The 26,177-nt window shown below is 35.9% G+C and overlaps 2 protein-coding genes across 4 annotated transcripts; one reads left to right on the forward strand and one right to left on the reverse strand.

Annotated features, from left to right (window-relative positions):
- The first annotated feature begins 2,035 nt into the window (after nucleotides 1-2,035).
- On the forward strand, nucleotides 2,036-10,918 carry LOC110757873 (protein argonaute 4A-like). Its single transcript, XM_088247714.1, has 23 exons — nucleotides 2,036-2,233; nucleotides 4,758-5,007; nucleotides 5,097-5,302; nucleotides 5,385-5,609; nucleotides 5,685-5,821; nucleotides 5,901-5,998; nucleotides 6,078-6,175; nucleotides 6,309-6,468; nucleotides 6,546-6,662; nucleotides 6,743-6,850; nucleotides 6,966-7,028; nucleotides 7,116-7,229; nucleotides 7,335-7,500; nucleotides 7,587-7,699; nucleotides 7,817-7,954; nucleotides 8,068-8,198; nucleotides 8,312-8,377; nucleotides 8,993-9,056; nucleotides 9,146-9,257; nucleotides 9,359-9,432; nucleotides 9,621-9,715; nucleotides 9,858-9,889; nucleotides 10,546-10,918. Exons 2-23 carry the CDS (start codon nucleotides 4,768-4,770, stop codon nucleotides 10,722-10,724), a joined length of 2,736 nt encoding a protein of 911 aa, XP_088103840.1. The 5' UTR covers nucleotides 2,036-2,233; nucleotides 4,758-4,767; the 3' UTR covers nucleotides 10,725-10,918.
- A 1,811-nt stretch (nucleotides 10,919-12,729) lies between these two features.
- Nucleotides 12,730-19,779, reverse strand: AREB3 (ABA-responsive element binding protein 3). 3 transcript variants are annotated; one of them, XR_015833814.1, is made up of 5 exons: nucleotides 19,543-19,779; nucleotides 17,545-18,485; nucleotides 17,387-17,458; nucleotides 13,332-13,496; nucleotides 12,730-12,987 (listed from the first exon to the last, which is right to left on the reverse strand). XR_015833814.1 is itself a non-coding variant. In XM_088248960.1 (5 exons), exons 2-5 carry the CDS (start codon nucleotides 18,425-18,427, stop codon nucleotides 12,907-12,909), a joined length of 960 nt encoding a protein of 319 aa, XP_088105086.1. In that variant the 5' UTR covers nucleotides 18,428-18,485; nucleotides 19,543-19,778; the 3' UTR covers nucleotides 12,730-12,906. The 3 variants fall into 3 exon arrangements, 2 of the variants coding, with proteins under 2 accessions (XP_088105086.1, XP_021829924.1); XM_088248960.1 differs by lacking the exon at nucleotides 13,332-13,496 and having other exon boundaries at nucleotides 17,545-18,348; nucleotides 18,425-18,485; nucleotides 19,543-19,778; XM_021974232.2 differs by lacking the exon at nucleotides 13,332-13,496 and having other exon boundaries at nucleotides 19,543-19,778.
- Between the last annotated feature and the right edge of the window lie 6,398 nt (nucleotides 19,780-26,177).

The raw sequence follows: 26,177 nt of genomic DNA on the forward strand, positions 1-26,177 counted from the left end.
CTCACCCAAGTACCCAAGGCCTCGAACAATCGGCATCGGCTACCGATGGCATTGTCTCAAAGCCACATACAGCCGCTACAGGCCCAACACAGCCTACAATCAGTATCCCATACCGATTCTACAGAATTAGCCTCGAAGCACCTGCCAGAAATATCTAAATACTCGTGTCAACCTCATAGGGCCCTCCCACGAGTCCCACATCGGAAATGAGTACTAAGATCATACAAGATGCCTCCTATAAATAAGCCCCTTCACTACAATACAGGGGTAAGACTTTTCAGCTTGACTTTTATACTACTATATAGTCAACAGCAAGAGCTCTTAAAAACAATCTTACTCGAGCATCGGAGGGTCTTAGGCTGGTTCCACACCGGTTCCATAGACTTTACGAGCTTCGCTTATCTTCTATTCAGGATCAGCATCCAAGGACAGGAAGAATCGGCATCCAACACCCAATCGATCTCTTGATCGTCCATCCCACTTGTAAGTTGCACTCATCTCTATCTATTCAAGATTTAGCGCCAACAATCTCATTTTGTTTTTGTTTTCATTAACTAAGAACATTTTTTTAATTTATAAATAATGAATGATTCTCAAGATGGAAATATTAAATTAATTTTAATTGATGTGGCTGTCCACCTCATCTATCACATAAGGTGATATGAGAATGTAGTATACAAATGTGGTAAGAATAGCATTATTATAGAGCACGTCCAACATTGAGTAAGCTGCCGCGATGCTTTTGCATTACGACTCCATTTTGTTGGGAGGTATTAGGGCAAGAATGTTGAAAAATCATTCCAAGTTTAGCAAACCATCCACATGCATAGAGGTCAATTTAGCTCCATTGCCGGCTCTAATTTGTTTGACAATACACTAAAATTGGGTGCTTACAATAGACCCTGTGTTTCTTACTTGAATTTCATACGTCGATGTGCTGGGAACAAGGTAGTACAAGCCATCACGCTCCTTCCCTGATCCAATCATCTTCTTCGTTGCAATATCTTGGAAAATACAAAAGATGGGAGAAAATATGATGAAACAATATGGTGATCATGTGACATGTTCGTTTTATTATCACGGTCTCGACTCACATTCATGGCATGAACTGAATTTCTATCATGAATGCATCAACGACTTCCATTAGATATTGTATAATCTTTTCTTGCTCCACAAACTCCATGATCTCCTTCACGGCACCACCGCAAAGTTCATCCCAGAGCCCTTTCAATTTAGTGTAGTGGGCTGTTATGGATAGTTGATACTGTGGTCGACCATTTCTCGATTGGGATGGTGTTATAGTGCCACTTACACTAAAAGCACTATGTTATTGTACTTGTACACATAAATTTAAAATAAAAGATTCAAATTTAGATTTTTTTTCTTCTTCACGTTTTCCTTATTGTCATGGATTTCTTCCATTCCATGTCTTTAATTGTTTGATTTATCAAAGATTTAGTGGAAAAATCAAACTCTAAGAACAATAAAATTAGAATGGATCCGGATCTTCTGCCTAAACTCAACATTTAAAACAAGCCCGCATCCATTATTGCTCTTCATTAAAGGAAAGTTTCATAAGTTCAATCCTCACAAACATGCAACCAAAAACCTAATTAAACTTTTAACAAGAAAATTAATTAAACTTTGTTAGGACAAACAGAATGATTTGATTCTCAAAAAAAAAAAATCTCGTAATAAAAGTTTGGAATTTTAAATATTATATCCATTTACATTTTATTTCTAGAAGGAAAATTGTTGCTCCTTTCTCAAGAAATGAGGATGAGGACAAAACCGGAGAGCTGCTTAACCGCGTCATAACGTCGTTAAGGAGACAAAACTTGGAATAAAATTGAAAGGGCAGGGTCAAGACCGGAAACTAGAATTTAGGAGCTGGGGCATCCGAGGGCGCAGCAGACACGCGTCATTATATTACTGGCCTTTCGCGTCCGTACAGCTACCGCGTCACAAGAAAAACGCAGCAGGAAAGGCAGGCAAGCAAGCAAGCAGCAGCCTTTTGCTGATACCCTCTCTCTCTCTCGCTCGTTTGCCTACACCGTTGGGATTCCATTTGTATATAAATACCGTACAATATTTCCTAATCAAAAACCCAAAACCCACCACCAAAAGAAGAACGAAAAACCCTAAGGCGCTCTGGGATTTTGCCTTTGCGTTTTGGGTTTTTGAGTTTTTCTCTCTTGGTGTGGTGCTGCTGTGTGCTCTCAAAGCCTCACAGGTCTCTCTCTCTCTCCTCTTCTTTCTTGCCATTTTTTGTTTTTGCTGCTGGGTTTGGCCTCTGATCAGTATATTCTGCTAACCATACGTGAAAAAAGCTAGTTTTAGAGCCCTGATGCTTTGTTTGATTTTGTTCGTCCGTTTACTACGTGAAAGCGCCATTGTTTTAAAGCTACGAGGCTTGTTTTAGTAGTGGGTCGTTTTAGCTTCTTTTGATTTTGTGAGCCTGTGCTTGTGTGTTAGATTTTGGTTTCTGAAGAATGGGATTTGCTTTTGAGTTTCTCTCATTAAAAAAAAAAAAAATTCTTTTGGGTTTTCACAGGTCTCCCTCTCTCTCTCTCTCTCTCGCCATTTTTTTTCCTGCTGTGTTTGGCTTCTGATCAGTATATATGCTTACAGCTATTTTTAGAGCTCTGATGTTCTGTTTGAGTAGTGGGTCGATTCGTTTTGTTTGATTTTGTTTGTCCGTTTACTACGTGAAGGAGCCTTTGTTTAGAGCTATGAGGCTTGTTTTTACTTGCTTTAATTTTGTGAGCCTGTGTTTGTGTGTTAGATTTTGGTTTCTGAAGAATCGGATTTGCTTTTCAGTTTTTCTCTCATTTTTTAAAAATTTCTTTTGGGTTTTTAAAGTTGTGGTTATTGTTACTATTTTATAGTCTTGCAGGTCTTTATTATCTATGCTTGATTCGTGAAAGCCAGACATTGTTTTTGTGGTGGGTTGCTTCGCTTTCTTGGATTTTCCTATTCTGCGTTTGTGGATTTGTCTTTTGTTTCCTCTTCTGTGTTTGTGGGTTTTCACATTTTTGGTGGTACAGCTCTCACATGTCTTTTCTCTCTCTCCGTTTAATTTTTTTCTTCTTTGACCGCCATTTTTGGAACTCTGACGCTGGTGTTACTAGTGGGTAGGTTTGCCTTTTGGTTTCTGACGACTAGGTAGGAGTACAAAGAGTGCATATTTGCGTGTTTGCATGTGTGTGCCGATATAAATATATCTGTTTTTGCTTGGGCCTTTTTTTTTTTGGTTGGGTATTTTGCTTTGTAAACTTTGGCATCCGAAAGCAGGTGTCGTTCAAAATTTATGCCATCTTCCACAATGCAATTTTTTTCCGGCAGCAGCTGTTGCTAGGTTTCCTGGTTTATTTTTTTCTTTTGTAATAAGATCTTTCTGTCAGCAAATAGAAAGGTCCTTTTCTTAATCTTTTTATATTTGTGTTACAGTACAAATTTCTAAAGTGCTTTTCTGCAACAGTTTGTTTGGATGTTGTTTACAGAATTCTATTTGAGTGTTGTTTTCAATACTGCGATTTTCATGCTTTCATTGGATTTTATTTTATTTATTATAGCTTGTGCTTAACTACTGTTTCTATAATACTATTGTTCTTGGTGACTGTGTTTTAGTTTTTCCCCTTGATGACATTTTTTATTGGATTAAAAAACCCCATATATATGTTTCTTTTCTTTTCTTCCTTAAAATGCACTATTTACTTTTGGTTTGGTTTAGATTTGATAGATGGGTTATTTCTGTTTTCCTGTCCTTTTTCTTTATGCTCTGTTTTGATGGCAGAATATTTTTAGCTTTTATATATTTGTTAACGACTGAGCATGCCATTGATTTTTGTTTAACAAATAAAATAAATTCCAGTGTTTCTTTTAGGAATTGTATTTAACAATTTACTGTACCCATTTAAGAAGCCGTAAGCATTAACAGTTTTCCTATTTTTATTGTTTTTTTTATAATAAAATTTTACTGTCAATATGCCATGTGAAATGGTGGTCAAATATAGCCCTATTTCCTGATTCTCTAACCTTTTGTTTTTCCCTTCCTTTCTTGGATATCCCTTTAAAAGCAGATTATTATGTATTACTAGTAGCATCATTTCTATAAAGGCTGGTTTAACTTTTAACTATTGGTACAATTCAGAATTTACCTCCTAGTTTCTTCATATAACTTGTTGAGGTTATATAATTGGAGAAATAAGATCTGTCAACTACTTTCCTATTATCTTCTGCATCTTAGAAAGTTGTGATGTATTGAATAAGTTATATAGGCCAGAACTTACATTTTTTTCACATTATATAGCAGTTTTATGTAGCAAAGACACTTTGATGGAATTGAATTGCGATTTGTTAATTTTAGTGCCTAAGTGTTAGGTGTTATGTTGGTCCCAAGATCATATTTATAGTTATGGTGGTATATATTTCTGCATATATATATAATAAATGGTTGGAATCATCATTTTCTTCCTGCTTTGCTTGCGTTGATTGTATTCGTTCTTGTGTTCTTTTCTTTCCAATTCTATACAATATGATATTAAATATTTAGTGCTTTTCATCCAATTCATCCTAAGTGGTAAATGGTACCTCTAGTAGTAAACTTGCAGCCTAACTAAAGCATAATGTGGCGATTTGCAAAGTTGTTTAATTTGCTAGAGATAATGGTTTCCAAGTTTGACGATTTTATAATCTCTTTTACGTTGCATGCATTTTACCTAACTACGTTATTTATGACTCTTGTGGTTGAGTAGGTCGTAAGAAATGGAGTCTTCAAATCCCGAAGGCGATGGACTTCCTCCTCCACCACCCATTATCCCTCCAAATGTTGTCCCCATTGTAGCAGAAGAAAAATCTTTCGACTTAATTAAAAAAGCATCTACTCCAAAGCGTGTTCCCATGGCAAGGCCTGGTATTGGATCTAAAGGGCAAAGGATTCCACTTCTAACCAACCATTTCAAAGTTGCAGTGAACAAGTCTGATGGATACTTCTTCCATTATAGTGTAATTTCCCTGCTCTTTCTCTTGCCCTATCATTTGCAGGAATAGATGTTTGTATAATAATATTTGGTGCTAAATGATGATACATACAGATTGCGATGCTTTATGAGGATGGAACCCCAGTTGATGGAAAAGGCATTGGCAGAAAAGTTCTTGACAAAGTTAAAGAAACATATGGCTCGGAGCTGGAACATAAAGAATTTGCTTATGATGGAGAGAAAAGCTTGTTTACTGTTGGCCCTCTTCCTCGTAACAGACTCGATTTCTTGGTCGTATTGGATGACATCTCATCAACCAGGTACTATCCTGGGGTTCATAATAAATTTTCCTTGCTTTCTCGTATTTGCTAATCACATTGGCTATTTCGCACACATATATAGGAGGACTGGGAGCCCTGGAGGTAGTTCCAACCCAGGTGAGAGTGCGGGGGATATGAAGAGAGTTAAGAAACAATTTCAATCCAAAACTTTAAAGGTGCAGGTCAATTTTGCTACTAAAATCCCAATGCAAGCAATTGTAAATGCATTACGAGGTCAGGACTCAGAGAATTTTCAGGAAGCAGTGAGGGTTCTTGATATCATACTAAGGCAGAATGCAGCAAAGCAGTAAGTATTTGACTGTTGTATCTTTCCTCAGGCAGTCCACTCTTATTTGGCGCATCATACACTTTTTGTCTGCAGGGGTTGTCTCCTTGTCCGACAGTCTTTCTTCCATAACAATCCGAGGAACTTCGCAGAGTTGGGAGCAGGTGTATTAGGCTGCAGGGGTTTCCATTCAAGCTTTCGAGCTACCCAAGGGGGTCTGTCTCTGAACATGGGTAAGTTGCTAAGAAATAGAAGGCTTGTTTATTTCGGGATTCTACTGCCAAGTTAATCACTGTCCTTGTCTTCATGCAGATGTATCTACTACAATGATCGTGAAACCTGGTCCTGTTCTCAACTTCCTCATGGAGAACCAAAATGTTAAGACTCCTTACCAGATTGATTGGATTAAGGTAATTGTGGTTTCCTTCAATTTTGACATTACATTGGTTGTGCATCGCAGATGATCTGAGCTTTTTCATTTTATACTAGGCTAAAAGGATGCTAAAGAATCTAAGAATAACGACCTATTCCTCTAAGATGGAGTACAAAATCACTGGATTGAGTGACAAACCATGCAAGGAGCAGAGGTAATTTATTTCGGCCTTATAATATCTATGCAATCTAAGAAGTAGACTTAAACTGTCATCTCATTTTCTGCTTTCTGATATAATCTATTAGTGCTTCTTTGCAATGATCTTACCACTCTACATTTGTGTCTAGGTTCTTTCTGAAAACAAAGAAAGGACAGGATGGTGATGGAGAGGAAATCACGGTTTCTAATTATTTTGCTCAATATAAACACTTACCAGTGCGCGATTCAGCAGATTTTCCATGCATCAATGTTGGGAAACCAAAGAGTCCATCTTACTTTCCACTTGAGGTGATACAATTACGTCAATAATTTATTGTTTAGGTTAATATTAGAATTTTCTTTTTCATTCTTCTTTGCTCCTGTAGCTCTGCAACTTGATTTCATTGCAACGCTATACCAAAGCTTTATCCAGTATGCAAAGGGCTTCGCTAGTGGAGAAGTCTCGGCAAAAGCCCCAAGAGCGGATGTCAGTTCTGCGTGATGTAAGTTATGCCGTTTATTTGATGTAGTTTTATCTTTGCCTCTTAAACTTACTGACACCTCAAATTTTTGATTCTCTCAGGCACTGAAGACTAGTAAATATGATGCTGACCTGATGCTTCGTTCATCTGGAATATCAATCGGTGCTGACTTTGTGCAGGTTGAAGGCCGTGTTTTGTCAGCCCCAAAGGTAAAACATCGTCATAGTCCTTTTTGGTTGCTTCTTAATTGATCTGGTTAGTTTCTTTGGTTCTGTAGAAATTCGCGTGTTCTCATTTTCTCTGTATATTGATCCTTTCCTGCAGCTAAAAGTTGGCGAGGGACAAGATTTTTTCCCTCGGAACGGGCGTTGGAATTTTAACAACAAGGTGCTGTTCTTCTTAAGTATTTTCTGTTTCACTGGCATCAAGCTTTGAATTTTTTATGTTGAATTTAACTCAATTACCTATGTGTAGAAATTGATACAACCTGTGAAAATAGAGCGCTGGGCTATTGTCAATTTCTCTGCTCGCTGTGACACTCGGTACCTGGTCAATAATATGTTGAAGTGTGGAGAGATGAAAGGAATTGTGAGATTACTCTCTCTCTGAATTATAGAGAAAAAAAGCTACTTCTATAATGTACATCTATGCATTTGATTATTTGTTATTCTAAAAGAAAATTCTTTATTGTAGGTCATAAATGATCCATTTTTTGTATTTGAAGAGAACAACCAGAACAGACGTGACCCAGCTCCTGTTAGAGTGGACAAGATGATTGAATACATAAAGTCCAAACTTCCAGGACCACCACAGCTTCTGTTGTGTATTCTTCCAGAGAGGAAGAATTCTGACATATATGGTCAGCTCATGATTCTTTTCCTCTATTATTTTTATCCACACTTTATGTTGAGGATGTATGTGTTGACAAATCTCCAAACTCTCCAGGTCCATGGAAAAGGAGAAATCTTTCTGAGCTTGGGATTGTAACACAGTGCATTGCTCCTGCAAAACTTAATGATCAGTACATCACAAATGTGCTCCTGAAAATCAATGCAAAGGTATGTTTCAGTTACAATAATATCATTTGTGGAAATTGTCTTGTGTTGTCTACTATTTGTGTTTAACGTTTCATGCATTGATTTTGGTCTTCCCTTGTTTTGTCTGCACTTGTGTAGCTGGGTGGAATGAATTCCTTGCTACAAGTGGAGCATTCGCCTTCTATACCTTTGGTTTCTAAGTGCCCCACTCTGATTTTGGGAATGGATGTGTCACACGGCTCACCTGGGCGTTCAGATGTACCTTCTATTGCAGCGGTAACACTAGTCCCTTAAACTGAACATTTCGTAAACATGTTATTTTCCATAAATTTTACTCCATACTCGGTCACCGTGGGAGTTGCTGCTATATCATGTTCTATGTTTTGTAGGTGGTGAGTTCCAGGAACTGGCCCTTGATTTCTCGGTACCGAGCTGCTGTTCGTACTCAATCGCCAAAAGTAGAAATGATTGCTTCTCTGTTCAAGCCTGTATCAGATAAAGAAGATGCGGGCATAATCAGGTTGACTCCTCTCGCCACTTACATGTACTCTGAAACTCTTATATATTGCATCCCTTTTTCTGTTATGTAATTATTAACAATTCTGCGACATTTAACGTATGTGCTCTTTGCAGGGAATTGTTGCTAGACTTTTATGCTACTTCAAATAGCAGGAAGCCTGATCAGATAATTATTTTCAGGTGTGGTATTACTAATATATTCAATACGGTACTTGCGTTAGAGTTATAAAATTCATTTTGAACTCTTTGAATGTTTTATGTGTAAATTACGCAAATTATTAGAATGTCATACATTGGCCCTTTTTTATTAGATCAATGAGCCGCATATATACGGTTACTTAAAAGCTTTAGAATACAATCTATATGTTGGCCCTTCTGTCGATGTAATTAGCTCCCAGTACTATCTTTCTTTTTTCAGTAAAAAGAAAAAAAAAAGGAAGTGATCTTGAGTTTTTCATTGATGAGTTTAAGCTAAAATATCTTAACGATCTGCAGTTTGTTATTAATCTCATATCTTGAAAGGCTAGTGTTTCACACCCAACAGTATTGATATGGCTGTGTATTCTTTTCTATACCATTTTGTCAACATCTTACTGATTTTTTGCTATGTAGTTTGAAACAGGCTAGTCAATGTGATATATTTTTTCAACAAATAGAAGAATTTATACACTAAAAACAACTGGTTTCAGTGATTAACAACGTTGTATTGTATCATTTATCATAGTTTTGCAAAGTATGTGAGATCATGCGTAACCCTTGTTGATTTTCCTATCTCTTGTTTTTTCTCTTATTTAGGGATGGAGTGAGTGAATCACAGTTCAACCAAGTCTTGAATGTGGAACTGGATCAGATTATTCAGGTGGCCAATCTACATTTTACTTTCTATATGCTTTATTGTAAGGGTAAATCTCTAACTGTACTTTTGTGGGGGTTTTTTATGTTTTGCAGGCCTGCAAATTCCTTGATGAGAGCTGGTCTCCAAAGTTCACGGTTATTGTTGCTCAGAAGAATCATCATACAAAATTTTTCCAGACTAGTTCTACTGAAAATGTGCCAGCTGGTTAGTCATTTTACCATCAGTTAAATTTTCAGAATAGAAAAGAACATAAAACTGTGCTTCTGTTTCTAAATCATGTTTATCTTTTGATTACTTAAACTCAGGCACAATTATTGACAACAAAGTTTGCCATCCCAAGAACAATGATTTCTACTTGTGTTCTCATGCTGGGATGATTGTGAGTATTCTAAACCAAAACCTGTTGCTTTTTTGTTGAAGATATGTTGTTTATTAAGGAAAGGAATAAAGAAATACTTAAGTCTTAAGTGCTTGGACATTGTCATGCCTGCTGAATTGTTTTAGACGGTATTATCTTATTGAGCTACTTTGAATGGAAATTCAACCGACTTTGGATTGTTTATGTAGGGGACTACTCGACCTACTCATTATCATGTTCTCTACGATGAACTTGGGTTTTCAGCAGATGATTTGCAAGAACTTGTTCATTCTCTATCTTATGTGTAAGTAGTATACTCGTCTTTCAGATTTAGTAAGTAAAAAGAGAGGAATAGTCAACTACGTCCCAAGATCCAAATACCTGGGGAAAAATAGGTTATTGGAGTGAAATTCAAACCTGACAACCTTGCTTTGAATTCTGTACAGGTACCAAAGGAGCACTACAGCCATCTCTGTAGGTAATATACATAATCCTGATTTGTAGTCCGTTATGTAATTGACTTCAACTTATAGACTGCTTAGAAAAATTTAGGGCCCGTTTGATAACCATTTCATTTTTAGTTTTTAGTTTTTATTTTTTATGCAAGAGTATAGAGGAAAATGAGAGTGAGGATGAGATTGAGAGAGGATGAGTTTTATATTTTGTTTTCACTTTTGTTACCCCTCCCTCCCATCTTCCCCTCTCATCTTCCATCTCAATCTCATCTTCACTCTCATTCTCACTTTCATTCTTCTTCTTTTTCCTCTATAATCTAGCACAAAAAATGAAAAATGAAAACTAACAACTAATGTTGAAATGGTTATCAAACGGGCCCTTAGGAAGCCAATAAATTATGATTTCATTCTTGCTACTTTCTACACTTATACTGATGCCATGAGCCTGCTTGAATTTTTTGTAGCTGCACTAGTAATATGATTTGTCACTTGACAGCCTATTTTCTGTATAGAAAATCATACCCTATTTGAAATCGCTGTCTGAACAATTGTAGAGTTATAAATGGCTTGACATTTAAAGAGTAAAAGTTGATTTTTTAAGTCACATCTTTAGTCTTTATTTTTATTTTTTTGCTCTGTTTTTTTAGTGTTTACCTTTGCCGTTTTCTCTTTGCTGCAGTTGCTCCAATCTGCTACGCCCATCTAGCTGCCGCTCAGATTTCACAGTTCATCAAGTTTGATGATATGTCTGAGACTTCCTCAAGCCATGGTGGTGGTGTGACTGTTGCTGGTGGTGTGGCCGTGCCCGAGTTACCCCGGCTTCATGCTAATGTGATCAACTCCATGTTCTTCTGCTGAAGATTTGGTTTCAATTTCATATCCCATGGTGGATGACTTCATAATAGCATATGAAGTTTTTGTGAACCAACTGTTTTGAGTTTACGGATTTGAATAGGAATTTCACTAGCGTGTATATCTTTTGTAGTTGAAATTATCTAAAGCTGAAACATTTCAGAAATCATGTATTGATGATTTCTGTTTTTAAGAATTAATCCTTATATGATAGTATGCAAAATGTTGTCAAAACAGAATTCAGATATGAAAACAAAAATACAAATACAATTTTGATTTGAGTAGATTGTCTTTGTGACAAAGGCAAAAATAATCATTGCTTCCTGAACAAAAAATACCCACATACTGATACTGCTGCCTCTATTTTTCAATTTCCTCCATCTACTATTGTGGATGCTTATTTTCTTTTTCAATAGTTTTACACTTCACCAATATCTCAACTATCCAAAAGAACATAACAACCAACAGGGGACAAGTACCGTTGGAATTATGGTCCTTCTCCCGATTTGGGTTCAATTTCCGTTCAAAGTTATCTCATTCTTAGAAAAGAGAAGTATTAAATCTAAAGCTAAAGCAAAATTAAAATGCCATTTTGATTTTGACTTTAGAAGAAGGAATTAAATCAATTTCATTTCGTCGTGGTCATGAGATCTTTGAGTTTCTCTGTTTGTGTTTTTGTGGTGATAGGAAGAACCAGAAGAGTTTGGACATGAGTCTCCGTTTGTGAAAAAACAAAAAGATAATACTTTGGGTGAGGTTAAGCTCAATGGATCTCTAGGTGTGATGTTTCACTATATTTGAACTATATTGTATATCTCCGATGTGGGACTTATACATCATGAGTCGAACTGAGGACCACTTGAAAAGAAAGGCTCTGATACCATGTTAGACAACCGCTAACCCCAAAAGCTTAAGTTGTCAAAGAAAGGGCCAACAATGTATTATCTTTGTCCACTACTCTTTCTTCCATACAATCCGGCAGTCTCTTTTCTATAGAATCCAATGAACTTCATAGAGTTGGGAGAAGTTATGTCAAGCTACCAGGGTTTCCATTCAAGTTTCCGAGCCATCCAAGGGTGTCTGCCTCTGAACACGGTTAAGTTTCTAAGAGACAGAAGACGTGGTTTACTTTTGTCATTCTACTGCCAAGCTAATCACTATCCTTGCTTGAAAATGCAGATGTATCCACTAAAGTGGTCATAAAACCAGGTCCCGTTCTGAACTTCCTCGTGCAGAACCAAAAAGTTGATACCAGATTGCATCCTTATGACTTTGTTGATGAGTTTGAGCTTTTTTATTTCATACTAGGCCAAGAGGATTCTTAAAAACCTAAGAATCCGAATTTCCCCCTTTAATATGGAGTGCAAAATCACAAGTGATGAGCCCTGCACAGAGTAGATGTAAGTTGTTTCTGCCTTGTAACATCCATGTCACTTAAGAAGTAGAATTAAAATATCATCACATTGTCTGGTTTGTTATTAAACTATTCGGCTTGTTCAGTGCCTAGGATTGGATTAGATTAGATAACTCACTTGATTCAAGATATATTAGAGGAGGAAATGAAGGTAGAGGATTTTTAATTTTGAGGATGAGAAAGGATAAAATATAAGTTGTTGATATATCCTACCATGTTCTAGATTGAATGAGATATGCTTTTTTCATGAGTAATTCATGTTCTACCTTTAACAAAGTTTCTTCATTTCTTCCGTCAACATGCCTTAAATCTATTGAGTTATCCAATAAAATTCAATCCTAGGCTCCAAACGGTGATGAAACCTTAAATCTATTGAGTTATCCAATAAAATCCAATCCTAGGCTCCAAACGGTAATGTATCACTTTCATCACTCGTACAGCAGGAGACAAAAAATAAAAATAAAAATTTCTCGCCTGAAAGGTTCATCTGCTATTTAGATTTTAGTTGAGTTATATTGTTTTAAGAAGCGAGCATGAACTAGATCTAAATGGTGGCATGATTTGCAGCATGCAGAAAGAGCATAAACTGAACAAATGTTGAAAAAACGCAACGCTAAAATTTTCTGGACAAGTCTTACAGACAATAGTGAGATTACACAATGGTCCCATGAAAATTCCTAATGCGACTGATGTCACAAAGAAGTGAATAAAAGGAAAACCTCATCACAGGGATATAAGCAAAGCACAAGCAGCTGATGCATATAGATACAAATTTTAGAATGGAGCTGACGTCGTTCTACGAAGCTGATACTTTGGCTCGGGAGGTGGTGCACTTGGCAACACCTTCTCTAGCTCCTGCAACGGCAACACATGCGATATAAATAAGATATCTTTAGTAGCTAATCCAAATAGCTTTTAGACCCAAATCACACAAGACAGAAAATGATTATTTAATCATGCTGTTATCTCAATATCATGCAAAGTCAAACAAACTAGGTAAGAAGTCTTCTACACAGTCACCGGCTTTGAAAAATAAAATGAAACATCAATAAAAGGTGAAGGTAACTCACTAAAGGAGGAAGTGGATCCTGCAGAACAAAAGCAGAAGATAATGGAGTCCAAACTACCAATGAAAATTATAAACCGGGACAGCTAAGCAACAATTTATTATAATAATTTTTTTCTGAGAAGAAACTAACACGTCAGAATGAGCTGCAGTTCTGACAACAGGTACACCACGACCCCTGAATATATGGGTATTCAGACATATTGAGAAATTATAAACTGGTGCCCGATCAATCATTGATATGCCACTTCAAGAAGAACTTTGAAACCCTAAACCTTTCAGAAACTATGATGCAATCCTGTTAAAAGTTAGAACCCATAAGAACTTAGAAATGCAATCTTGTTATTAGCCAAACTTAAAGAGAAACAGGTGCTCCTCAAAGGGATATCACTAGACATATAGCGATGCCAAATACTAACACCCATTCCCCAAACCTAAAGGAAACTTGAAAACAACACCCAATATGAATTCATTTTCAGTCTAGCATCATTCAAAACGATATTCACAAGTTCCACACGGCACTACACAATCTATCACCACTTTCCTGATAATCATGACACTGTCAATCTTGTCCAAAAACCCAAACATTCGTTAGCAATTATAACTGAAAGGAATATCTTATTGTCAACAACAAAAGAATTCGGGGGGCAAGAAACTATTCTAATCTTTCAGGTGGCACTAATAGTATGAACATTATACACCCTACCAACTAAACTTGGAAGGCTAAAACTCTAAATTACTAATCCAAATCAGAAGTCTTCAAAGCATGTAGAATATAAACATAACATTGGCAATAACATAGTCATAACATGATGGGAAATTCTATAGGTACACTACAGTTTACCCACACACCTAATTTTTTCCCAAAACTTCCCATTTTACCCTTTGAATAAAATTTTAAAAAAAGAAAATAAGAAACAGAAAGAAAAATTAAAAGAAGAGTATTCCCTGCCAGTAAGCCAGCCTGGCTGTGAGTCCCCTCAACCCCAACTCCTGTCCCCCGCAACAAAAGCATTAGGGTTGCAGGGGAAGAGAGGGAGAGGAGTCAGGGGGAGAGGGGACCTGTCACCCGGGAGGCACACTGGCACTAGAGCCAGCAGGAGTAGCAGGCAAGGCCCAAAGTAACTTCATTTTTTTCAGTTCTTTTTTTTTTTAAATTAAAAAAGTGTTCAAAGTATAAACTTGGGTTTTGGAGTTTACAAAAAAGTAGGTGGGTCTAGTTACAAACTGTAGGGTACCAATAGAAGTTCCTGACATCATCTGTGACACAACTCCAATTTAAATAGCCACAGGGAAATTATCCGGAGCTAAAGCCTGATAATGTATCTAAGCACAGCTCAAACCTCATCTACGGCATTCAAAGACACTAGTCTCCTTAATACTAATCCCTGACAAACTAAAAACTTTAGGTCTCTACTAATAAAGCTCCTTATAAAACTGTTCATAACTATCCTTGAGTGAAAATCCTTACAAAACTGCTCATGAGAATCCACCAGGAAAATCCTCTTCATTCATAAAATAACTGCCTTAAGAAATGGTATTTCCTTTTAGAATTAACACTGCTTGAGAAACATCCTCTTTACTCTGAAAAACACATCATCTACAGGCAATTGCCATACAAAATTGTATTGGTTATCCTTGTTACTAGCCTCACAACATGCAGTACGTCCATGTGTGATGGCTCCTATATTTTTAAAATATAAAATTAATTAGTAGATTAGCTTTTACTGGGTGGTTACATTTAAATCAAACTCTTATTTTTTATTGGAAAATTTGAATAAGTTAGCTACCTTATAGACACATGTAAAAGAGTCTCAAAAGGAATAAGGCCCAGCCCCTTTGAGGTTATATAATAGAAAAGCTTAAACGCCCAACCGATCATTGCCAATAATGTAATGTATCAGCTATCCCGACCTGTACATGCTGGTTTAAAAGGAAACAGGAGTGGGCACCATCCTTGTCAAATCCATTTGGCATACCAAACTGTTTTTCATTTTATCACATGTGCTAGTCTGTAGGACAGGCAAATACCAACTAGTACCGGCTTAGGTTGGCTGATATGAGTTTTCTGCTATTTACTTTATTTCTTTTAAGGAATTAATTCTTTTAAAGTTCATAATACAAACAAACCAAATCCCGTTTCTTTTATATTCAAACTAAGTACTATAATAATTGTTGTATGTTTTGTTACATGCACTATTACATATGTTTTTTTTTTGTCCTCAAGTCGAATATCATCAAATTCCATTAATATTTAGAATTTATACCTCGGAGTCCATTTATTGTCTTATTTAGTGATTTTATACATGTAAATGTAAATTAATGAGTACATGCTATCTCAAATTATCAAACCTGAACAGGTACATTGAGATGTTCTAGTAAGAGTACCAAAAGAACTTTTAAAACAACTCTCAGCCTAGGACCCTCACAGTTCCTCCTTAAACATACATAAAAATTTCCGACACAACTCTAAACCCAATCTGTGCACACATGGTAACTGCATATGGTTGCTCTACTAAGGAATACTGTGCGGTATTCCATATGGTGGGTTATGTAAAGTCATGCTTCAGTGTGAAAGACTTATTTCATAGCACCCCAACCAGTGGAGGGACTGGTAGTAGAATCAGATTTGCTTAGCCTTAGCATCTAACAAGGAAAGATTCCTTTAACTTTGAACATATGTCAAGGGCATTATCAAAACCCATGGTCAAATATCACCTTGATATGAAGTTTCATTCCTGAGATCACGAGACTGTGTTGGCCTATTGAATAGAAAGGATCATAATCACAATCTGGTAGGTCCCAGAACAGAATTGGGATTCTACTCTTTTCTGGGAACCAGGAAACGGTGCATTAGGTTCTAAACAAACACAAAACTCGCCCCCAAAAAGAAGGGAAAAAGCACAATTCACATTATGTCCAACATCTTTTACAACACCACATTATCATTCTTTGTGTAGACCCAACTAAAGTCAGATTCCTTAAAGCATCAATGCAGACCTTATATATTGTAATGCAAGCAAATCGGTGAAACATTTTTGTCCACTATCTCAACATAAGCTTTACGATCACTTTCTTATGGCATACATACAATTTTACTTTCATTTATTGAGCTGTTTTTGTTTTGTTAGTATGGTGTTACGCACTAATAAATCTAGAGCTACTGATAACATAATATCCTGGTAGACCATATTCTAACTTCCAACCTCAAACTTAGGGAATGACCGTTGTGTGTGAATTGAGTTGACTCACTGGCACTATTACAAGCCCATATGCTTAGCAATATGTACCACAGGTGATAAGTTGTGTTACTGGCAATGACATCAAGCAGCAGACAAGTTTGGAGATTACTTGCAGGATGGCATGGCAACTTCACCCAGAAAACAAAAAACCAAAACAAAACAAAATGTTAATAAGTAATTTGCTGAATGACCCCTCCATGCATCTTGTAATGTTTATGACGGGAAAGGAATAGTACAGCTATTCAAGGTACAAAACACTCCTTAAGGGGGGCAAGAATGCAGCTTATAAGATTGTATTTGTGAATGAACAATTAATGCTCTCCCTGTTTCCTTTTCTTTCATGAGTTATGTTTTTGTTTTAATTTTTTAAATTTGTTGTATACTGCTTGAGTGTTCGGATAACGCCCCTTAGCATCCTTTATTCCTTCTATAGAATTTTCTACTACGAAAAACAGATCATGCTTTTCCACCATCCAAGACCCAATCCGTGATTTTAGCAAACTCAATCTACCAAGTTACCGACTAAAGCATTTATACAAGAATCTCTACTACATCTATATTTTTCCAGAACCAATGACGTATCAGATCAATCAGATCCCAGCAGTATCCAAATTCAAGAAATATAATAATCCTCCATCTGAACCACAGTTCTAATTGTCACAAAATTATGTGAGTGATGCCTGTGTGTGCATGTCTCAGTTACCTGCAACAGGCTTGTATCTGAAAACAAAATAAATCTACTGCAGTACAAATAACTGCCTAATACCAAATGAAAGAAAATAAAGCCAACTACAATTATCTCTTTTCTAATGATGGGGAAAAAAAGAGTTTTACTCATTGCAGTTGTATCAAACCCAACTACAAATATCATTCAACAATGCAAGGTGTACTGGGGAAATCAAATGAAACAAATACAAAAAGACATCATATTAAAAGAAACCCTAACCTTCTGTTTCCTTAGCCTTTCATTTTCCTCCTCTAGACGTGAAACTTTGTTCTCCAGTTCATTTGTATAAGCCTGTTACAGTTTTCTATTTTCAGCTATTTTGCAAAAGAAAACCTTGCGGTGGATTTATAAACCAACCGAAAGAAATGAAAATTGACCTGCTTTCGTGCTCGTGAACGAGCAGCAGATTCTCGGTTCTTTATCATTCTTTTCTGTCTCCGTTCAACGGTCTTCTCAACTATGTCCTCTGGGTTGCCCCTTTTCCTCCCAGGTGTCTGTGTATCTGACAATGTACCCATTAAGGGTGAAGGCAACGCAACTTGGTTGTCAGGATACGGCACTTCCATTATAGCACCAGCCCCTATGTGCAGTGGTGGTGGTATAGGTTGGCTTGGCATGTATACCCCCATCATACTTTGTTGTGGATGCTGATATTGTGGTTGTTGGTACTGCAGCCACTGACCTTGTGGAAACTGAGATGCCACATTCGCATCAACCACGGCTAGAGGAGCAGAACACTTTTTGTCTGAAGATGCTTCAGCTTCAGCAACAACTCCCGCTTTTACCAAGAAATCCTCTAAGGTCATCTCTCCCAAAGTACGTTGTCGTTCTTGAGATTTCTTTTCCTCATTATTTTTGCTTTGTTGAATATCTCTCCAAACCTCATCAACTGTCTTCTTGCTCAATGCACTAGTTAATGACAGGCTTGCCTGACGCTGCAGTGTAGCTTGATTGACCAGTGTAGTGCCTTCAATGTCCATACCCATGGTCTGGTTGGCCTCAGCACTCCATACATTTTTTAGAAGCTCGTCAAGGTTCATGCTGCTGAGTGGCTTCCCCAAGTCACCTAACTGATTTTGTACCTCATCGAGCGTGAGACTGTAAATTGAGTTTTGTCGTGCCAAAGGCTGGAACTGCGACTGTTTGCAATTACCATCAGCCCCACCTTGAGAACCCATTGTCTGTATCCCCATTCACCAAATCTCAATAAGAAATTGTGATTACAGAAGGCCTATTACCAAATATATCAACCCATACCATAGTTCAGCCTTATAACCACTCCAGGCAATCTTCAAACTCAGACCCAAAAATCAGAAACCTAACAAGAAAACATTGAAATTTCAAACATAGAATTCTCCAGTATTGAACAAGACCATGCATGCTACGAATACCAAAAGTAACTAAAAGAAGAATGAGAATGATGGTTAGTAGATATCAACTTGACTTGCAAACCAACACTGAAGCATGCACATATAGATTTGAATGGGGGTTAGAATGATTCATCAATTCCAGACAACAGAACATGTAGGCATGCAAAGGGTAGATACATAAGCTGCAATTAAAAAGAAGGATACCAATTTATAATTAAAAAAGGGCAAAAATAATACCCATAAAATTACAGCTTAAAATCGCTTGAATGTATAAGAATAGTCCAATTTCTTTGAAAAAAAAAACAAAAATCAACAGATTACCAACTTGCAAATTCAACTCGACAATAATGAACCCATATATCCAGAGAAAAAAAAATATTTAAACAATAACAAGACTAATAAATCAGATGCTATAAGCTATTGAAGCCTAAATCTAACCAAATATACATATATACAATAGAAAATAAAACAAAAGGAATAGCCAGAAAGGATGTGAACAAGGGTCAAGGAAGTTTAGTCTCTTGCATGCAAGTGATTAAAGGACTTCTACAGCCTCTATTTGAGCCAATGCTTTCAGACCCTAAACCCACAATCAAACTCTGAAGAACAAAAACCCAAAATCCCATTTTCCCAGAAAATCAAAGAGAAAATCAAAGAGCAACACAATGAAGCATGAAAAATAAAATTACATTATTTCCTCAAACAGGACAGGACCAAAAAGTAACAACATTACCTCACCGCAAAAATAAAGAAAAAAACCCAAATCCAAAAGCTTAGATTTGCATGCAACAAAAAAATCAGTCTTTTTCACAAAATATCTATTTTTAATAATTAGAAAAAACATCACTGACCCAACTTCCAAATGCAAGAATGTTTTCCTCAGAGAAAAAAAAAACTTGCAACAAATTAAAAATAGAAAAAACAGAGAAGAAGAAGAATGAGTGAGAGGTCCGTATCTAAGAGAAATGGAAAAGCAAGAGAATCAGAGAGAAAGAAAGCACTCACTTTTAACAGTCCGATCTGAATCGAAGGAAGAATTTGGGGTTGAGAGATTGTTGTGTGTTTTGAGTGTGGAGGTTGAAATCATCAGCAGAAGCACACTTGTACAAATACACCTACCCACTGTATCTATTTGTTCAATGCATCCAATTTGCAGAGAGACAAACAAAACTCAAAAAGCGCAGTTGAGAGAGAGAGAGAGGTTTCTGGCTTTCTGCAAAAACCAAAAATTCCCAAAATTCATTTTTTTTTATATTATTTATTGTACCCAAAATTTAATTCTTTTTTTCTCCCTTGGTAGACAGTCCTCTGCCTGCGCCCTCATGGGTTCATTATGGACTTCCCAATTTGTTTGGTCCACTTGTATGCAACCAATTAATAATTCAAATTGTTTATTAATTTCTTCATAATGATAGTAATTTTTTAGTCTTTTAAAATCAAAATTTAATAACTAACTGAGTTTAGTCTAGTAAAAAAGGGCCTTGACACGTAGACATTGGTCTCAAAGTCGAACTTCCACCACACTTTGGTATTGTGTGTGTGAGAAACGTCATCATTCTTATAATTTAAACTATCATTTGTATTTAAAAAAGCTCTAATAATAAGCATATTAAATTCATTGTGTTAGATTTTCTGAAATAAGTAGGAGGATTTTAATGAGGGTAATAATACTTGTATTATTAGCACTTATAATTAATGTGGGAGTTTTATTTATTTTTATTGTAATATTTTAATTTTCTTTTTGGTGTGTGTAGAGATGTCTACACAAATAAGCGTGGGCAGGCAGGCAGGGGAGCAAGAGTGTATGGAGTGAACCCAACTAACGAGAGTTTTGTCCAATAGTGAAACGCTGTGGAAGTGGGATATATGCTTTGTAGGCACAAAATCAAATTAAAAATTGAAATGCAGCAGACAGTGGACACGTGGCACTCCATGCTATTTTGCCTATTTGTAATTTTGAGACCTTTCTTGTGTTTTATTTTCAGAGACTACACAACAAAGCTCTTTCAAGACATTTATTTATTTTTAAATATCTTGGGGTTTATAAAAATAAGAAATTGAATAAATTAAATAATTATGATGTCTCAATGCATGTTGACTCTATCCTTGCGCGCGCCTGCAACACTACACAAGTAAGTAACAATCGTTATATGATGTCAAAAATTCTTATTGTGTTAAGCTCTCTCCATGTAAGGTCTATTTTCACAAAGGAAGGAAGAAAGATTGTGGGGCTTATTTTTAATTGATTATAATTTAATTTTTATTAAATTACAAATTTTATCTATCATTTTCCAAAATCAATAGCTGTTAGATCATCTGTCAGTCTGACCGTTAAATGTCGGTCCTTTTTTTTAATTCTTATTTGGACTTCTCTTCTATGTTATTTGGATTTATTAATACAACATAAAAAGAAAACAATATAGAATTTATTAACTTTTAAAACAATTAAAACAAAATCTAAATAAAAATAGCAAAGTAACCCAAAAAAAAAATGTAACTCCTACCTCGATCTTCTCTTCACCTTTTTCAGTTCTTCTTCTTGCTTACGCTGCGAATGTGGACCCTTTTTTCTCTTTATTTGACTTTTATGTTGCACCGTGTGTATTCATTAATGTCACATATACAAGCAAATAAAATAAAGTTTATCAACCTTTTAAAATTTGATATTGTGACGATCAAAAGTGGTGCCACAATCTCACATTAATTGGGTGAAGTTAGGTAAAGTGCCTTATGTGTAGAGTTGATCTCGTTTAGTAAGACCCGTTTTTGGCTTGAGGGCCCAAGAAAAAATTTATGCGGGTAGGGTCCAAAGCGACAAAATCTAAGATAGTAGGCTGTGACAATTTGATATTAGTTCTTGACCCAACTAAAAGTGTGCCAACGAGGACGTCAGGCCTCCAAGGGGGTGGATTGTGACTACCCGGAGTGGTGCCACAGTCCTACATTGTTTAAGTGAGGTTAAGTAAAGTGCCTTATATGTGCAGAATTCATCTCCCTTAGTAAGACGTGTTTTGGGCTTGAGGGCCCAAGAACAAATCTGTTCGTGCGAGGCCCAAAGTAGATAATATGTTGCTAAGAGATAGGCTTGTGACAGAAATAATAATAATAATAATTGTCAAATGACATTAATCTCCCCTATAGTTATATTCTTTCATTCTCGTCCACTTACCCTTTTTCCAATATGTCAGCTAGTGAGATTTTTGTCAATGCTTAGAGTCATTGATTCTAACAGGACATATCATTTTAAGGAGTTTTGGATTTCAAGAATATGGGCTACAATAACAAAACTTGAGTGAAAGTTTGCTTATTTGTTCATTGTGAGGTTGAGGTAATGTATGTTCCTGTTTAAATGTTCATATACACACATCTCAATACAAGATAACAATGTTGGTGTATCCCATATATTTCGTTTTGAAGACACAACATTGTTTTTTGGTGTGCATCATTTTCTTATATATATATATATATAATAGGGTCAGGATCGGGGACACATAACATTTTTAACTTTTGGATGAATCATCATCTAAGGGTTGAAAATCATTCAACATTTAAGAGGAATGTATTTATTTTATTATTTTATTAAAAGTTTATTGAAAACACAAATATATTTAATTATGTGAACTCTTTCTCTCTCTCTCTCTCTCTCTCTCTCTCTCTCTCTCTCTCTCTCTCTCTTTTAATTTATTAAATTATTTTATTCATCCCTTCTTCATTGTCTTCCTTCTCATGGCAGCTTCGCTATGGTTTCTTTGTCCCCACCGTTCCCTTCTCTACGGCCATCACCCACACCTTCCCTTTTTTATTTCTCTTAAAAACACTTTAGAAACCAGAAGAAATGAAAATAAAAAACCCAACAACTGCACACCCTTCTCCCCCTCCCGGACCAGGGTCCTCCCCCTATCCGACCGTAGCCTTTCCCCACCACCACCAGAATACCATTGTTATTGGCTTGTGAGCCCATATGATAAAAGAATAGCAACAAAGAGTGAAGATATAAAACTACCTCCATGATTTAGAGATATGCATGATGTAGTGATATATTAATTATATAATGAGGCAATACAAGAGATCATATACAACTAGAACTTTGGAAAGATAATGCAGATAATTACAAGAGATAATTTTACATAGAATTCTACAAGTACTCTATAGGGCTACCTTATTTCTCACTTTCTTTCTCTGCTCTATCTCATTTTTCTCTCTTCTTTCCACAAGTCTTCAATCCATAACTGGCAAAGACTATGAAATCATTTCTTTTTGTGGTCATGAACCATACAATCAAATTAAAACAATGAGTCTTTGGACATGCACAATTCGGGTTTAAAATTGCTTCGGGATTTTCTGATGGGTTACGACAGCAAAGAGGGGAAGGAGAAAGAAGGGTGATGGAGAAATGCTGAAATTTATGTCATTTTGTTCGTCTTTAATATATAAATTGCTTTGAAGATGTATTCAGATTCCTTGTCATTTTGCTCATCTTCAATATCTAATGCCCTAATTGGATGGACAAGTGTGTCAAAAAGTGTGGCATCAGGGGACACACAAAAAATCACACATTTTGACACACTTTCTCAACCTTTAGGTATGCTACCATCCAACGGTTGAAATGTATCTGACAACAAAATGATTTCACTATTTTATTAATAGCATTAACTCATTGCACATTAAACAAGACATAGTCTTCCTCTTTTGCACTCCCCATTGTTCTCTTTCTTTATAAACTCTATCTCCTCACCCTCCCTTCTTCTAAACCTCTAATTCGAAAAAGAAAGCTAAAATTATGAATAAATTAAGTACCAGATATTGAAGATGAAGAAAATGACAATAATCTCATCACTTCTTTCTCTCTCACTCTTCCTTCTCTTTCACCTCTTTGTCTTCGGAACCCACCCACCGAAAAATCTGAAACAATTTTAAAATCAAACTCGACATGTTTAAACTCTCATATTTGTGATTTGATTATATTGTTCATGATCATGATTCATGACCAAGTTTAGGTGGTCAGTGGACAATTATCTGTTAGGCCAATACCTGCTGAACGGCTCTCACATCATCCCTTAATTGAGTCGAAGAGTGACTATGAGACCATTGAATGCAACTTTAATCAAAACAAGGAGAAACCCAGTACATTAACTAATTTTTTTAGATAAATGAGATTTGTCAAAATCTAAACAAAAAGAGTAGCTAAAAGGAAAGAAAAAAAATAGAAACTTGTATGTAGAGCTAGATGAGATAGTGAATTTTTAAGATTTCCAATCTTCTTCCCCTACGTACATAAACAAAGACTCCAAGTTTCTCTTTGTTTTTTTTTTCTTAAAGACTTGAAGTGTTAACAACACAAAATCGTTTGTGAGCCACATAATGAATCACCATATTGAAATTTAAGGGAAATTTTATGGAGTGAAGAGAGTTTACTTAGAGAAGAAGATGAAGTGTGTTTGGGGGAGGACGGGCAGAGTGGCCTTGAGGAACAAAGATGATATATATTGAAGAGAGAAAGAAATTTTTTAAAGTTTAAAACGTTAACTCCAAGACGTGTATTAATTGTTTAGAAAAGAAAATAATAATGTATTATAGACGCAATCTCAGCCATTAAAAGCACTTTAATTTAATGGTTAATAAAGAAGTGTGTCGAGATGTGACAAAAATGTGTGTCCCCAAATCCTAACCGATATATATATCATTATATGCTATTTCCAAACCTATCTGGGGTGATCCTCCGAGGGGTGGGTGTTTTCGCGGGGGGGGGGGGGGGGGGGGGGGGGGGCGGCGGCGGTGGGGGAGATGAACTCGAGTGATCTACTTTATTTGAGCAACGGTGAAGCATATATAAAGAATATGCATTGAAGGCAGGACGAGCGCTGCTTGTTACTTATCAACTCATCATCTATTTGTTGACTCTATTCGCGGATGTTGGAATGTATATATATATTTTTTTCTTTTTGTCCTTAATGTATTCAAACTTATGTTGCCTACTTGTACTATGATTTACTAAATTCAATTTCTTATTTTTACAAAAAAAATCTTGTGTATTTTAAGTGGCATGGAAATACAATGTCTTAGGATTAGATGTTGTACTATTTTGAGCCTTAGGACATATGACAACTTTAAGAACCTCGTTTAGGGGCGTGACATTCATAGTAGCAAGTCAATGAGTATTAAGGATGGAGGGGCGAGTTAATTTGATCGAATCTATGAATGACTAATACATTATAGAGCTGCGAAATACTTGTGTTGCAGTTAAGAAGTTTTTAATGACTAGTATGTTTAAGCAGATGGTGGTGGAGGCAAAAGGGGTGGGTAACTTTTTTAAAGTTGGTTTAGCGTTGTTTCCTCTATGTCTTTTGCTATGTCCAACGTAGACATGACAAACGGATCGTGTTTGTTGTATTTGTTTCAACCAGCTTTTCTTAATGGGTATAACACGAACACGACCTGTTAAAATAACAAATGACAAGACATGACTCGTTTTACCCCTTAAGAATAGTGGGTTGCTTTAACCTACATAACATGTTTCATTTGTTTTAGCCTACATGACCCGATTCACCAATTTGGAAAATAAAATATATTTGTGAACAAATTGTGAAATGCAAACACATCATATTGGACAATATAAAAATGAAGTTTAAATCTTGAAATAAAAAATCTCTAAGAAATACATGCCTAAAAAGATCAATAATGACCATTCCGAAGAAAAGCTAAAATTGTTGATAAAATGTATTAAACATTTAAACACAAACATTAAGCTTGAGATAACAAAAGCTCATGGAGAAAAAGAACAAGTATGAAGTAGCATCTATAAACATGACCCAAACTTCAATATTTCACCAATTGTGCTATTTTCTTGGTAGAAAAAAAAAACCATAGATGAGAAAGTATAAAATTATTGATAAAATATCAATTAATCATCAATCATCAAGAGAAATACTGTTGGAGCATTGTCTTGATCTAGTATATTCATAAGTAAGTTTGAAGATATAGTCAATAAGACTTTCCACTGTGGCACTCCCTTCCTTTGTAGCTAAGCATTGAAAAAACAAAAGTTACAAAGTATGCACATAATTAAAAAAACATAAAATAAAATACTAGTTTTAAATTATATAAATATTATCTCCCTTGCCAAAAGGCCAATCACGAGTACACAACAAAACTTGAAAAGTTTCGGGCAGTAATGAACTATGGTATTGATTTAGTACTCTTCCACCAATACTAAAATTGGATTCTGATGCAACCATAGAAATAGGAATTTTTAACACTTTACGAGCTAAATGTGAAAGTATCAGCAAATGAACATGCTCCATTTGCCACAAAGAAAGAACATCTATGTCTTGCTTTCTATCTAGTCTTTCCTCATCCAAATACCTATGCAATTCAATTTTTTACTTGAACTTGGACCATTTTAGGCCATCTCCAACCATGTTGGGGCTTAACTCAAATTTCCACCCTCTAATATACAACTATTCATTTATTGCCCGGACTCAAAATGTTTTATCCTCCAACCATGTAGACTCATAATTTGAGTCCTCAAATTTATTAAATTGGTTAAGAATGGTTTTTCTCTATTTTTTTTTTGTTGTTAATTTTTCTTGACATTATTTTTGTTTCAACATTCGTGATTTAATCTTCTGAACATTTTAACC

This window comes from Prunus avium, chromosome 2 (assembly GCF_965620075.1).
Source record: "Prunus avium chromosome 2, drPruAviu1.hap1.1, whole genome shotgun sequence".
NCBI classification, from domain to species: domain Eukaryota; kingdom Viridiplantae; phylum Streptophyta; class Magnoliopsida; order Rosales; family Rosaceae; genus Prunus; species Prunus avium.